Raw genomic sequence first — 16,336 nt, forward strand, 5'->3', positions numbered from 1 at the left:
AAGAAATTCCTCCTCCTCTCAGTCTTAAATGGCCGACCCCTTTATTCTGAGACTATGCCCCCTAGTTCTAGACTCTCCAGCCAGGGGGAAACAACCTCTCAGCATCTACCCTGTCAATCCCCCTCAGAATTTTATATGTTTCAATGAGATCACCTCTCATTCTTCTAAACTCCAGAGATGCAGATGCAGTCGCTCCTGCCTGATTTTCCTCTATCACTATGTCCATCGATCCTTGCTCTCCAAGTGCACTAACAGGAACATATGCCCCTATATGACTTCTCATTCATCTGCCGGTATCTGGCTCATGAGATCTTGTTCCCTGACATCTTTTAGGCTTTCTCAGCTATTTCCTAGAAGGGAGGCAAGCATGGGGTATGAGATGTAAAGGTTTGCTTGGAACTGTTTTAGCTTGTTTTTGATTTTTTCTCCTCCCGCCCGCCCCCTCTATCCAGACCTATGCCACAGTAAATTAGATGTCGTAATAATATGCTGTGGGTAGAAACAGAAGGACACATGGCTCACAAAGCTGCCTGTGGTGGTAAAACCCTGGAAAAATGAAACTGGAGTACTAGTGGATAATTCACAGATTTCCAGTCGCCTAATGCAGCCTGATCTAGCAGGATCCGTTTGAGCAAGATGAACCAGCTGTGACCACAGAACTGTCAGCATCTGATGTATCTCGACTGGAAAGCCAGCATTGCAGCTCCGTTGAGAGTGCGAGTTGCCACAATGTGGACTGCGTTTAGCTCACAAAAAGCTGACCTTAAAAAGGGCATCATTAAACTTTCAGTGAGGAGTGCCGCCTGAAGGAAGCAACTTGTGGGAAATCATGGGCATGCAGCCTGTAATTTTCCACCTGCACTCCTGCAATTTTCAATGATGCACCCGCTATTAGTGGCACTCCTAGGAGGGAGTGCAGCATCAGCTCCCTCATTCCATAACCTGAGGGCAGAAACCTCTTTGTAAAACAAATTTAGCCGATTACTTGGAAGAAAGGAGACCAGTCATTGCAAAATAAAACTGTTATAATGTGATTATTGCAGTGTAGCTAGTGAGGAAATGGCAGAAAGAGTTACCCAGATACTAGGTGTCAGCATACATTTCTATAGTACACGTTATGTACAAGGAGCCGGCTCAGAATGATTGATTGGTGATTGATAGCAAGTATGGCCGACTCCTGCTCCTATTTCTTATGTTCTAAGTGGATACTCAGCTGGGGGTAGTGGAGGAATGGAAGAAGAGCGGGAGGGTCTTAAGGAGGTGGCAAAGTGTTCGAGTGGAGGTTGCAGATGGGGCAGTAGTTGGAGAGGATAGAGGGATGAGAGTAGGTTTTGTTTTGAGGTGTGGGTGATGACAGCAGTTTTGAAAGATGTACTGAGCCAGAGGATGGGAACAAGTTGATGATATAAGTAATTATAAAGAAAGTCTTATATTTATATTGTGCTTTTAACGACCTCAGTACGTCCCAAAGCGCTTTACAGCCAATGAAGTACATTTTTTTGAAGTAGTCACTGTTGTAATGTAGGAAACCCGACACCCAATTTGCACACAAGGTCTCACAAACAGCAATGTGATAATGACCAGATAATCTGTTTTCAGTGGTGTTGATTGAGGGATAAATATTGTCCAGCACACTGGGGATAACTCCCCTGTTCTTCTACAAAATAGTACCGTGGGATCTCTTACGTCCACCTGAGAAGACAGATGGGGCCTCGGTTAAATGTCTTGTCCGAAAGACAGTGCAGCACTCCCACAGTACTGCACTGGAGTGTCAGCCTAGATTTCTGTGCTCAAGTCTCTGGAGTGAGACTCTGAACCCACAACCTTCTGACTCAGAGGCAAGAGTGTTACCAACTGAGCCACAGCTGGCTGACACAATAATCATGGGACTGAGGACTGGGTGGTCGGGAGCTGGAACTGGGTGATGGGCTTGGTCTGGGATAGGATAGAGGCAGCAGGGTTTTGGATGAGCTAGGGCACGAGAGCATTGGAATAGTCGAGTCTGGAGGTGACAGAGACGTGGTTGAGGGTTTCAGCAGATGGGCACAGGTAATGGCGGAGGCAGGCGGTTTTTGCTGTGGAGAGGGAAAAAAATGGCTGCTTTCACAGTCTGACGCTCCTGGTGCATGCGGGGAACGCTGCCTGGAAAATCACATGCCCCCATGGGACATTTTTCTACATTCAAAATACAAATTAACGTTTGATTTTCCATTCATGGAAAATCTATTGACTTTGCCCATAATTTCCTCGCGAGCGCCATGCCATGCTGAGTGCCCAATTGCAGAAGCACCCCTGTAGATAGACGTAACGAAAGAGACTGTGAGGGGTAGATTGTAGCGGATCGGCCACTTGTTATACATGTGCCAGATTTTCCTTTCTTTCAGACGGATGATCCTACACTGCCAGTTTTCCACACGGTGGTGAAACATAGAAACATAGAAGATAGGAGCAGGAGTAGGCCATTCGGCCCATCGAGCCTGCTCTGCCATTCAATGAGATCATGGCTGATCATCCAAATTCAGTACCCGGTCCCTGCTTTCTCCCCATATCCCTTGATCCCTTTAGCCTTAAGAAATATATCCAACTCCTTCTTGAATATATTTAATGAATTGGCCTCTACTGCCTTCTGTGGTAGAGAATTCCACAGGTTCACCACTCTCTGGGTGAAGAAATTCCTCCTCATCTCAGTCCTAAATGGCTTACCCCTTATCTTTAGACTGTGACCCCTGGTTTTGGACTCCCCGACCATCGGGAACATCCTTCCTGCGTCTAGTCTGTCCAGTCCTGTTAGAATTTTATAAGTTTCAATGAGATCCCCTCTCATTCTTCTAAACTCCAGTGACTATAAGCCCAATCGAACCAATCTCTCCTCATACGTCATTCCTGCCATCCCAGGTATCAGTCTGGTGAATCTTCGCTGCACTTCCTCCATGGCAAGAACATCCTTCCTCAGATAAGGCAACCAAAACTGCACACAATACTCAAGGTGTGGTCTCACCAAGGCCCTGTACAACTGCAGCAAGACATCCTTGTTCCTGTACTCGAATCCTCTCGCTACGTAGGCCAACATACCATTTGCCTTCTTAACCGCCTGCTGCACCTGCATGCTTACCTTCAGTGACTGGTGCACAAGGACACCCAGGTCTCGTTGCACTTCCTCTTCTCCCAATCTATCGCCGTTCAGATAATAATCTGCCTTCCTGTTTTTGCCACCAAAGTGGATAACCTCGCATTTATCCACATTATACTGCATCTGCCATGCATCTGCCCAATCACCCAACCTGTCCAAATCATACTGGAGTTTCTCGGCATCCTCCTCACAGCACACACGCCCACCCAGCTTTGTGTCGTCTGCAAACTAAAAGCTAAAAGCCACCCCTGAGCATTTAGTTACTGTGGATTAAATGAACAAAATTTGTTCTTACAATAGCAAAATACTGCAGATGCTGGAAATCCGAAATAACAACAGAAAATGCTGGAAAAACTCAGCAGGCCAGGCAACATCCATGGAGAGAAAATAGAGTCGACGTTTCGGGTCGAAACCCTTTTTCAAAACTGGAAAGGAAATGAAATAGATCGAAAGGCAGGGCTGGGAGAGAACAAAAGAAGTGAAGAGACATTAAGAGGTATTCAAAACGAGTCGAGATGGTGACAGGACTAGTGGAGACAAAAGACGGCTCCAGATTAGGTGTGAAATGCTCTGGCAGAATGAGAGACAGCTGCCATGTGGGAGAGAAAAAAAATAATTTGTTCTTACATCGGTAGCATCCTCTGATTAGATTAGCGGTGGTACAGATTGTGTTGGGAGCACACAGCATTCTCGTACAGTTAACTGTTGCAGTGCCAATGCACGCACAAGTCTCAGAACAATCTTCAGTAATAAATTTTTCCCCAACCTGTCAGCAAAAGGCAAAGAGAAATTATATTTGTATCAAGAACATAGTAACAATCTTCAGACAAAAATAGATCATTTAGTCTATCCATCCAAGATCTCCTTAACGCATTTCTAAATCTAATAACACTGATTCCTATTTGCTGACAGAGTCAAAAATGAGTTCCTGTCATTTCTTCTTGTTCCGTCAGCCTTGCTGGTAGTGTCTTCCACGTTTGTCAGCTTTTTATGGAAAAATGTTACCCGACGATGCCATTTTCCTTTCTCATCCTTAATTTGACCCCTTCAGCCTGAAATTCTGGTCGGGCTGCTCCACCAGCAGAAGTGCGACAGAATGGCCCCGAAGAATTTGCCGAAGTTGGGACACCAAGGGCTGGATTTTCATTGAGGAGGCGGGTAGGAGGCGGGACTACAACTTTCGGGGTTGTAGTCCCGCCTCCATCGAGTTCTAGCCAACCCACGCGATTTTCACTTGATTGACCTTGTTGAGCCTGCCCAGTAGGCTTAGCAGGGCAATTAAGGGCCACCCGGGAACAGGTGACGTCACAGATTGACATTTCATCTGTCAAGAGCATTTGACAGATGAAATATCAGCGTTTGACAGCTGTTTGAAGCTGTCAAACACTGACAATCTGTACTCTAAGTTAATTCCTTCCTCTCAGGATGATTTAGAGATCTCTGTTAACAGGCAGTTAATTGGCACTAATCCCCTTCCCACCTCGGGGAAGCGGGTCCCAGTGCGGGTCGGGTACACGCCTCCTTTGAAACTGGCTTGGGGGCGGGATGGGTTCGTGCCCCCCAATTTCGGGATTTTAACCCCCCACATGCCTCCAATCCCGCCTCCACGGCCCAATGACAATCCTGCCCCAAGACTCTGTCCCAAATTGTGCGGATGGCGTCATTTGCATACTTGCTGCAAGCAACTCATGCCTATCAGGGCACATCAGCATTGCCTGACAACCAGACGCATGTTGTACATTCGTTTTGGGCAGTAACTGTTTCCAGTTTGTCTCACTGTCTGTACAAGTTGCATCTACTTTATGTGGAATGTGTATTGATTTCTTTGTGGGTTCAATGATGAGACATTTATGAAAGAAGATGTCTTTTAATCTAAGTCTGTTCAACTCTTTATACAGCATTTACAGGAGACACGATGCTAGTGATGCATCTAGAACGAAACTGAAACCAAACTAAACTGCCTTGCTTGTCTCGGTCACATGCCCTCTGCTGGTCAGGCACAAGCAATCAATACATGCAAACATGCTGATAAGGCATCATAATCAAACAGGCAAATACCATCTCTATTTGCTGATATCATGACATCTCCTTTTCTTAAAACAAAAGTATTTTACTTTTAACTAACAACATGTTTTCTTTTTATTAATCTGCATTTTAACTGTAACACTTAATGAACTTACATTATCATTATCATGATCAAGGTTTTTTAACCTTGCTTTGTGTGTTCACATGAAATATGTCAATACACTAGAACTTGAAGAAAGAGTAAGATAACATTACTTCCTTCTATAACAATAGTCCTTAAATTTGCTCAATGAGTCTCTCAGGAGGCTTCACGTGTCTTGAGGATTTTCTGATTGATTGTCCTTGAATCTGAGTTGTTGCCTCAGATGATTGGTTCTCAGCTGTGTGATCAGGTTGTTCAACAGTATCAGTCTCTTGACCTGCTGTGGCTGGTCCCATGAGAAGATCTCGACGATTTCTTCTCAGAACAGCACCCTCATCTGTCTGAATGGTATATGATCTTGGTTGAACTTCACTCAGGACAGTTCCCTTCTGAGTCCATGTGTTTGTTTTGTCTTTGAACCTTACTTGGTCACCAGTGTGGAGTTCAGGTAGGTTTTGTGTTCCTCTGTCATAGTAATACTTTTGCTTTTCTTTCTGTTGCTCTTTGAACTTCCTCACTTTCTCCCCCTCTTTTGTTTTCAGGAGGTTCTCCGGGATGGGTAGGTTTGACCTTAGCCGACGTTCCATAAGGAGTTGGGCTGGTGACTTACCACACTTGAGCGGCGTTGTGCGGTATACAAGCATGCTTTGGTAGAAGTCAGTTCCACTGTCTTTTGCCTTGTACTTCAGTCTTTTCACTGTGTTTGCGGGCTCTCCTGGGTCAACAGCTCTGGACAACGTGTCTGCTGTATACCTCAGCTTACCCGGTGTGTACGCAACATTCAGTTCATCATAGACTGTCTCTCCTTCGCTTTCCACAATGAGGACTCTCTTTACCAGGTTCAGTCTCTCACAGGCTTTTAAACCTAGTATGGCTTGCACATCCTTTGGCACCACGATTAATGCTAGCGTGTGCCCTCTGTCCTTGTGTGTTACTTTGACAATGCATCTTCCTTTCACTGGTATTTCAGTACCTGAGTATCCTGTCACTTTCACTTTGATTCCATGTATCTTTGGTCTGGGTCTAATTTTCTTAAAATCAGTCTCTGATATCACATTAACTTGTGCTCCAGTATCCAATTTAAATGGAATGTGTATGTCATTCACTTTTAGTGTCAACATCCAGTCTCTTTCTTCTTTTTTTGTTTTCAGACACAACATCTACATAGAACTCCTCTATGTCACTTTCATCTACTGCATGGACCTTGCTTTGTTGCATTTGGTTCTTACAGCAACGGGCATAATGGTTGTTCTTGTTGCAACTATTGCATGTTTTACCATATGCTGGACACTTTCTTGGTGGATGCTGTGTACCGCATCGACTACATGTCTTTCGATTGTCCCTTTCATTTTCGTTTGCTGGCCACGCCTCTTTTTTCACATTGGCGCTCTTTTTGTTAAACGGTTCATGTCCGTTCATTCCCACTGCATCCACGTTGCAGCTATTGTCACTGAACAGCTCCTTTGCCTGCAACTTCACAGTCTCTATAGCCCTACACAGTGCTATGGCTTTTCCCAGGTCTAGATCTTGCTCTCTTAGCAGTCTTTCCCTTAGACCATTATCCGGAATACCACACACTAGTCTGTCTTTTATCAGCGAGTCTGTCAGTCCCCCAAATTCACATGTTTTGCTTCGGTTTCTCAGTTCAGTCACATACTGATCAATAGTCTCACCCATTTTCTGTACACATGTGAAAAATCTGTGCCTCTCAAACGTCACATTACGTTTAGGTATGCAGTAGGCCTCAAACTGTTCCATTATTTTATCTAGCTTCATTTTGTCTCCATCAGCAGCGAATGTGAAATTATTATACACCTCCAGCGCTTCATCACCCACGACATGTAAGAACACTGACGATTTCTTATTATCACTTTTCTCGTCAGCTCCAATTGCCGCTAAATACAACTCTACACGTTGTTTGAATCTCCTCCAATTTTCAACCACATTACCTGTCAACTGAAGCGTCGCCGGTGGGAGTAAACCTTCCATTTTTCACTTCGTTAGCTATTCTCTAATGGTAAGTAACGATGTTCTCTTTTGGCTTGCTAATCTGTGGAGAGCTGATTTAACTTCAGATTTTTTCTCTTCATCTCTTTCAATCACTTCTGACACCATGTATTGATTTCTTTGTGGGTTCAATGACGAGACATTTATGAAAGAAGATGTCTTTTAATCTAAGTCTGTTCAACTCTTTATACAGCATTTACAGGAGACACGATGCTAGTGATGCATCTAGAACGAAACTGAAACCAAACTAAACTGCCTTGCTTGTCTCGGTCACATGCCCTCTGCTGGTCAGGCACAAGCAATCAATACATGCAAACATGCTGATAAGGCATCATAATCAAACAGGCAAATACCATCTCTATTTGCTGATATCATTACAGAATGTACTCTACTTTTGGTTTCATTGATGAAATCACAGGGGGGTTGATTTTCAGTGTGCCGTGAGGCGGGCTTTTAGGCGTGCGGGGGGCAAAAATCCCGAATTTGGGGGTCCCGACACCATCCCGCCCAAAACCCGCCTCCACGTAAGTTTCAAAGGAGGCGGGTACCCGCCCCGCACTGGGACCCGCCGACCTGAGGCGGGAAGGGATTAGTGCCAATTAACTGCCTGTTAACAGGTAGTTAACAGGCAGTTTTAAGCCTAATCCCTATTTTGAGGGGTGTCGTGTGGGATTCCCGACGGCTCCAAACCACGCCAGGTTACAGGAGGCGGGCCGTCGGGTTGAAGGACTTGGAGGGGTCGAGATGTCGGCGTTCAGGTGAGTGATGGGTGCATGAGTGCAAAGGTAAGTGTGTTTGGTGTGTGTAAAGTGTGTAAAGAAGTTTAAATTACCTGTACTTACCTTTACAGCCTTCCTTCCTCTAGGCGTCGGGAGTCCATCATTCAGCTGGCACAGAAAGCAGAATGGCCGCGAGCTGTCAAAAGTGACAGCCTTCAGCTTTCAGTGCCGGCGAGATTTCTAACTGAGTCTGCGTAGAAGGACTCAGGTTAGAAGTGAGACTGTCAGTGTTTGACAGCTTCAAACAGCTGTGAAACACTGATATTTCATCTGTCAACACGTCTTGACAGGTGAAATTTCAGTCTGTAACGTCACCTGTTGCCGGGTGGCCCTTAATTGGCCTGCTGAGCCCGCTGGGCGGGTTCAACAAGGTCAATCAAGGGGAAATCGCGTGGATTGGCCGCATCTCGATGGAGGTGGGACTAAAACCCGAAAGTTATAGTCCCACCTCCTTCCCGACTTCTGAATGAAAATCCAGCCCAGGGTGTCAACCACTGTTACAAAGCAGACATTCTCTACTCTGCACGCACTGTGGCTTTTGACAGTCAATTGTTAAAATCTTTACAGTCTCAAGAACTGACTTCTGAAAATGTTAAACTGCTTGCAGCGGTTGAAATCAATGTAAAATAAAATTTTTGACCTTCACAAGCACACAATGGGGCACCACAGTTTCAGGAGAATAACAAATCAGCTTTAATTTAAATCATGGATTGCAAGCCCCCAGCTCTCGTCGCTCCCCCGGTGATTTATAAACTATTGCAGTAAACTGGGATCATCCAGTGTACACTAACACATGCAATGTGCGTGCTGTGTCAGTATCAGTGCTAATTTTACCTCATAATACTTGTTTCGATAGGTGCATCCACATTCTTTGTAGGGAACACACTGGAAATCGCTGAGCACAAAGCCTGGCAGACATTCACAGCCCTCTAGAATGGGTGGTTCACAGTCTGATGGAGCAGCAAGATTACCACAGGAAGCAGGACAGGCTGTCATCTGCATATTGTATCGGCTGTTTGCTGGACATGCCATTGCTGTGGATTGTAATAAGGCAAATATTCATTGCAAGCTTGAAGACACACAAAACCCTAAGCTACAAATTTTAAGTAAATGAGTTTACGCCTGCAGTAAAATAGTAGATGAAGGAATACCATATGAACGTGTCAAGCCTTTCTCCACTCATATTGCCAAGTCATTTCCTGGCTCGAACTTCCTAACTGGGGCGAGCCTTGGCTTAGCGGTAGCATTCCTGCCTCTGAGTCAGAAGGTTCAAGCCCCACTTCAGACAGCCCCGTGGAGTGGAGACGAGAGTTCTGGTCTCTGAATACTGGGTTGACATCCAGCAGGGTACTCGTGTACGATGGGAGTGGAGTGGCAACCCCCGTTCACTGATTGCACCTAGCCACCACCCATCCAGTCAGGCTAATGACCGGGCCACTTAAAAAGGGTCTTTGTTATGGAAACAACCCAGAACATGGTTTGTTAGATGTAGAAACAGTAGAAGAATTTGTCTCGTTTGTTGCTAGGCATGAAAGGGAAGAAGAATTTCCTGACTAATCCTTTAGTTAAATATACTTATTGATTATTGATATATTAAAGTGCAATAAAAATGATTCAACTTCAGGATTGATTACTATGGACCCAAATTCAGTCCATGCCCACATGCAGCAAGACCTGGATAACATTCAGGCTTGGGCTGTTAAGTGGCAGGTAACATTTGCGTCACATAATTGTCAGGCAATGACTATCTCCAACAAGCGAAAGTCTAACCACTGCCCCATGACATTAAACGGCATTACCATCGCCAAATCCCCCACCGTCAACATCCTGGGAGTTCACCTTTGACCAGAAACTTAGCTGGACCAACCACAGAAATACTGTGGCAACAAGAGCAGGTATTCTGCGACGAGTGTCTCATCTCCTGACTCCCCAAAGCCTTTCCACCATCTACAGGGCACAAGACGCGAGTGTGAAGGAATACTCTCCACTTGCCTGGATGAGTGCAGCTCCAACAACATTCAAGAAGCTCAACACCATCCAGGACAAAGCAGCTCGCTTGATTGGCACCCCATCCACCACCTTAAACATTCACTCCCTCCACCACCGGCGCACTGTCGCTGCAGTGTGTACCATCTACAAGATGCACTGCAGCAACTCGCCAAGGCTTCTTCGGCAGCATCTCCCAAATCAGCGACCTCTTCCACCTAGAAGGACAAGGGCAGCAGGCGCATGGGAACACCGTCACCTGCAAGTTCCACTCCAAGTTACACACCATCCTGACTTGGAAATATATCGCTGTTCCTTCATCGTCACTGGGTCAAAATCCTGGAACTCCCTCCCTAACGGCACTGTAGGAGTACCTTCACCACAAGCACTGCAGCGGTTCAAGAAGGCAGCTCACCACCGCCTTCTCGAGGGCAATTAGGGATGGGCAATAAATGCTGGCCTTGCCAGCGACGCCCACATCTCATGAACAAAAAAAAATTGCCTCGAATGGTTCTGCTGGAGTCTCACCATAACTCTGGTAGAAGTCTGGCGGAATGGCTGAGTAAAAGATCAGGACCTGGATACAGTGGGTCCTGACCTCAGTTGGGAATTCTTGTTCAGCCTCGTAAGGGGCAGAGCCCCAGTCTGTTTTGCAAGGCCATTTATTGGGAGAAATAGGGACTCTCTACGCTATGAGTGCCCACTTCCCTGGCCCATAAGGGATCCAGTGTAAAACTAGGGCATGATACCCCATGGTCCTGCCGCCTACCTCATTAGGCAAGTGAAGCCTACCAGAAGGGTGAAAGTGAACCCCACTGGAAAAGTGTGTGTGGGGAGGGGGGGGCGGCGGCGTTGGAGCTAGGGAAGAAGCATGGATCCCTGAAGATAATGAGAATTTTTATAGATCGGCCCCCTTACACGGTGGATGGATGGCTAGGAGGAGACGTTGGGGATCTCCGAGGAGGCGGGAACCAGGGCAAGCCCCTCGATGATGGCATATTTTGATATGCAGTAATGGAGACCCAGGGCAATTCAGAACTAAGTTATTGTGGAGGTGGCATTGGACCTCGTTGTGACCATTTTCTGGGTGGAAAGCTGGTGCAAGAAATCCAATTTACAGCCTTCCGGACTCAATATCGAGTTCAACAATTTCAGATCATAACCTCGGCCCCTATTACATTTTTATAATTTTTTTATCCACACCTTTGTTTTGTGCCCTTCCCCCCTTTTTTCTCTCCCACATGGCAGCTGTCTCCCATTCTGCCAGCGCATTTCACACTTCACACTGCATCCATTTAATAAACATCTCGAGCCGTCTTTTGTCTCCACTAGTCCTATCACCACCTCGTCTGGTTTTGAATACCTCTTAATGTCTCTTCACTTCTCTTTTGTTCTCTCATCCCCATTTCCCAGCCCCCAGACTGGCCTTTTAATCTGTTTCATTCCCTGTGCTTTTTCAGTCCTGACGAAGGGTCTTCGACCCGAAACGTTGACTCTGTTTCTCTCTCCACGGATGTTGCCCTGGCCTGCTGAGTTTTTCCAGCATTTCTGTTGTTATTAGGGGGACACCTGTTAGGCCCAAATTGCATGGGAAATACATCTGATGTCATATTGATTTGGGTGCTGTAGAGACGCCCCCTGTGGCCACCTAAAACTGACGTTAGGCTCCTTGAATATACCAATAACAGGCCTAACCCATGTATTAGGACCCAAACTGAGAATTGGTCTGCCCTGAATGCTGCAGGCCCGATTACCTGCTCTATGTGCGGCCTAACCAGCGGTCCTTAACGGGCTGCTGGAGGCCGCCTCCAAAAAGGTACATTTTTCTGAAAATACTTAAAATGCGGAGCCAGGCGTATCAGGGGTGCTCCTCCCAGCTCCACATAAAAACCGCAGGCTGCTGTTGGCCACCGCCCCTTCGCGGCCGGTGAGCTTGCCAGCGCTATACTCTATTGAGGCCAGCGGACCAATTTGCCAGATGAGGTGTGAAATGCGCTGGCAGAATGAGAGACAGCTGCCATGTGGGAGAGAAAAAAAGGGTGAAGGGCACAAAACAAAGGTGTGGATAAAAAATATATGTAAAAATGTAATAGGGGCCGAGGTTATTTCACACCTCATCTAGAGCCGTCTTTTGTCTCCACCAGTCCTATCACCATCTCGTCTGGTTTTGAATACCTCTTAATGTCTCTTCACTTCTCTTTTGTTCTCTCATCCCCATTTCCCAGCCCCCAAACTGGCCTTTTAATCTGTTTCATTTCCTGTGTTTTTTCTCAGTCCTGACGACGGGTTTTGACCCGAAACGTTGACTCTATTTCTCTCTCCACGGATGTTGCCTGGCTTGCTGAGTTTTTCCAGCATTTTCTGTTGTTATTTTGGATTTCCAGCATCCGCAGTATTTTGCTATCGCCTGAATTAGAAACTTTACTCCATGGTCACTTAATTGCATTTGAATCCACTGACTGACTGATACATTTCACGCCCCTATTTCACGTGAGAAATGTTCAAAAAACACTTTTTTTTTTAAACAGATGCCTTGAATAATTTAAACGCTGCAATCTGATCTCGATATTCAGTCGACAGAAACTTTCCACTGTCAGAACAAAAACTGGGAAAAGACATGAATAAAACTTGCATGTAAAATTACAAGAATAATTACAAATCTTACAAAAGCAAAATTCTGCTGGAAATCTGAAATAAAAACAGAAAATGGTGGAATTATTCAGCAGGTGAGGCAGCATCTGTGGAGCGAGAAACAGAGTTAACGTTTCAGGTCGATGATCTTTCATCAGAACTTATAAATCTTAATTATTCAGTTGTTAATGTTGCATTCACACTACAAGTTAGCACAGCTAAACTTGTAGAGTGTAAATCGGGTAGCAGGACCCGAAATGACTCTGGTGCGACACAGAGTGAGAATACATCATCCAGGGAGTCTCGCTCCTCCTTCTCTAGTGTCAGTTGTGGCCCCAACTCTGCATTTACATGATAGCTGCAGCGTTGGTGCAAAGCAAACTGCTTCACATTAACGCTATAGTGTGAAAGCACCCCAACCGTACTCGAACATCAGAAAAAGCTGGAAAAACTCAGCAGGCCAGGCAACATCCGTGGAGAGAGAAATAGAGTCAACGTTTCGGGTCAAACCCTTTGTCAAGACTGGAAAAGCACAGGAAATGAAATAGATTGAAAGGCCAGGCTGGGAGAGAACAAAACAGAAGTGAAGAGACTTTAAGAGGTATTCAAAACGAGACGAGATGGTGATAGGACTAGTGGAGACAAAAGACGGCTCTAGATTACTCGAACATCGCCTGCCTCACAAAACAAAAGATATAAAGAGAATGTAACAATGCAGTCCCTACCACAGTGGGTGTCTTTCCTCCACTCTCCCAGAGTGGCTTCTTGCTCCTGACAGTGCAGTGCATATAGTTCCAGGTTGGGACACAGCGTCTCAGCGATATTAAACAAGGTGCACATGCTAAAGATGCAGCTCCTAGAATGGAAAATGGTCACTTAAATTGTAGGAAAACTATCGTTCTCATTCACCATATAATGTGACGAACTAAGTGTATTCCCTTTGCACAGGTGCAGCAGAAAATCTTTAAAATCAGCGTGGGGCCAGGAATGCAGAATGAGGCCAACTGGTGCTTCTAGCAGTGAATAAGGGAATTCTGTGGCATGCAGAAGTATTGTCTTCTGCATCCTGCGTGGCAGTTCAGAATTTGTTTCTTTTTCTTTCTATTCCTCTATCCTCTCTCCCCACACAAGGCTACATCGATGACCACAAGAACAAGCACTTCACAGTCTGCGCCAGGTATCTTTAACAAGCTATTGTTATTTGCCTTTCAATGAGTGCAAGACACAGACTAACACTGGAAAGGGACATTTTTGTTCATTTCTGTCTACTAGTGGCCTTGTTCAACTGTTTACTCATATTCACTTTATACCCAAACAAAAATATAGTTTTTAGTTAAAATCTTAGATTTTGTGAGTCTGTGTATGTGTAAAAGGCTGATTGCATAGACGGTTATAAGACAGCCAGGTGAAGTATCCAACATGGTGAGGATTGTTAGATTTGTGAAATGATACAACTTCCATTCATACAGAGCCTTTAACCTAGTAAAACGTCCCAAGGCGCTTCACAGGTGCGCTAGCAGACAAAATCTGACTCCGAGCCACAAAAGGAGATATTAGGACAGGTGACCAAAAGCATGGTCAAAGAGGTAGGTTTTAAGGAGGGTCTTAAAGGAGAAGAAAGACGTGGAGAGGTGGAGAGGTTTAAGGAGGGAATTCCAGAGCTTAGGGCCTCAGCAGCTGAAGGCACGGCCGCCAATGGTGGGGCGATGAAAATCAGGGATGCGCAAGAGGCCAGAACTGGAGGAGCGCAGAGATCTCGGGGGGTTGTAGGGCTGGAGGAGGTTACAGAGATAGGGAGGAGGTGAGGCCATGGTGGGATTTGAAAACAGGGATGAGAATTTTAAAATTGAGGCATTGCCGGACTGGGAGCCAGTGTAGGTTGGCGAGCACAGGGGGTGATGGGTGAACGGGAACTTGGTGTGAATCAGGGTATGGGCAATGCTGGTAGTCAATCTGTATGTTCAGTGCATCAAAATATACATAGAAACATAGAAGATAGGAGCAGGAGTAGGCCATTCGGCCCCTCGAGCCTGCTCCGCCATTCAATGAGATCATGGCTGATCATACGATTCTTACATTTGGTACTGCTCTGGTGAGATGAATCTGTGACAGTCGCTGAACGGACCAACTGGATCAGAGATGATTCCGCAGTAGCTGGTGCTGTTTACGAGCTTCAGTTGAGCTTTGCTGCACTGCAAGTCAAACCCAGTGTCTAATTCAATATGTTCAAGGTCTTCATCTGTATTAGAGTTTCGCCTGCGTTCAGATAACAAGCAATAAAAAGATTCATAACAAACAAAAGAAACAGCTGCACCTTGGACTGGATTCAGATTTAGCGTCTCAATCTACATGTGAACCAGAGGCATTCATCATGAGAATCACCTGTTCATCCATGAATGAATTTGCCATTCAAGCAGAGCACATTAATTTGCATCTGGTTGAAAGGCAGACTCGCGTTTCTCCAGCGCCTTTCACGGCCTCAGGACGTCCCAAAGCACTTTACAGCCAATGAAGTACTTTTTGAAGTGTAGTCACTGTTGTAACGTGGGAAACGTGGCAGCCAATTGTGCACAGCAAGCTCCCACAAACAGCAATGTGATAATGACCAGATAATCTGTTTTCGTGATGTTGACTGAGGGATAAATATTGGCCAGGACAGTGGGGAGAACCTCCCTGCTCTTCTTCGAAGTAGTGCCGTGGGATCTTTTACGTCTACCTGAGCAACCAGACAGGGCCTCGGTTTAACATTTCATCCAAAAGACGGCACCTCCGACAGTGCAGCACTCCCTCAGTATTGCACTGGAGTGTCAGCCTGGATTTTTGTGCTCAAAAAATTGGTTGAATGGAAGTTCTTACAAAAATGAGGGATAAGGAATATATTCCTTTTCCATTTCTTCGAAACCCAAACCACAGCATCTTTAGCTTAGAGTTACTTCATAGGTGAATACAGCTATACTATGTGCTCAGATCACCTTCTCTTCGTATGTGCCTGGTATCTGGTTTTAGCAAGAGGAAACAATGGGGGTACTTTTCCAAGCATGCGATGGCAGTGAGGAACCTTGCTCAGAATCGCATGAGCACGCTGTCTGATTTTCCAACATGCCCTGTCAATGGGCAAAATTCCCTGCCGCCAGCATGCAATCAGAAAATTACTCCAAATGATTCTCTGATGTAGTCTACACCTGAATCATTAACCTGTCTTGTTTCTTCTCAAATGCTGATGGACCTGCTGTGTGTTTCCAGCCTTTTCCATTTTATCACATTCTCCATTGTTATGCTGGGATTCACAAAACAGACCTTCAAAGTAAAAAAAAGTGAGGACTGTCTCTGTGGGCCATTTTTAAAGAGTGTGTGTGTGTGTGTGTATATGCACGTTAATCTCTATAATTCCCTAAAACAAGGTTAACTGTGCAGGAGTGGAGCTGACAGCATTTAGCGGTTCTCCCTCACTTAGCCATAATCCTTAGAAAAATTGCGGGTCTTTGAATCTGTTGTCAGGTTAAGGCCTCACGTTCCTGCAACATGGGGAGCCTGTCCAATACATTTACACTGGTTGGAAATCGGATATTCGCTGCGTAGCGAAATGCAGCTGCCCTACACAGACTGACACCTGACTAAAATATTTACGAGGGGGAG

The 16,336-nt window shown here is 45.5% G+C and overlaps 1 protein-coding gene across 2 annotated transcripts in view; it reads right to left on the reverse strand.

Moving 5' to 3' along the window:
- LOC147115444 (IgGFc-binding protein-like) overlaps window positions 1–16,336 on the reverse strand; it is a 169,140-nt gene that overhangs the window by 17,087 nt on the left and 135,717 nt on the right. For both annotated transcript variants that reach the window (XM_085989698.1, XM_085989697.1), the window contains exons 39-42: window positions 14,777–14,956; window positions 13,426–13,556; window positions 8,918–9,117; window positions 3,758–3,896 (exon numbers count right to left, since the gene is read on the reverse strand). In XM_085989698.1, the coding sequence (XP_085845824.1) occupies window positions 3,758–3,896; window positions 8,918–9,117; window positions 13,426–13,556; window positions 14,777–14,956 (650 nt within the window). The remainder of the gene's footprint in view (window positions 1–3,757; window positions 3,897–8,917; window positions 9,118–13,425; window positions 13,557–14,776; window positions 14,957–16,336) is intronic.

Source organism: Somniosus microcephalus, chromosome 6 (assembly GCF_052327205.1).
Source record: "Somniosus microcephalus isolate GS21.2 chromosome 6, FLI_Smic_1.0, whole genome shotgun sequence".
Classification (NCBI taxonomy): Eukaryota; Metazoa; Chordata; class Chondrichthyes; order Squaliformes; family Somniosidae; genus Somniosus; species Somniosus microcephalus.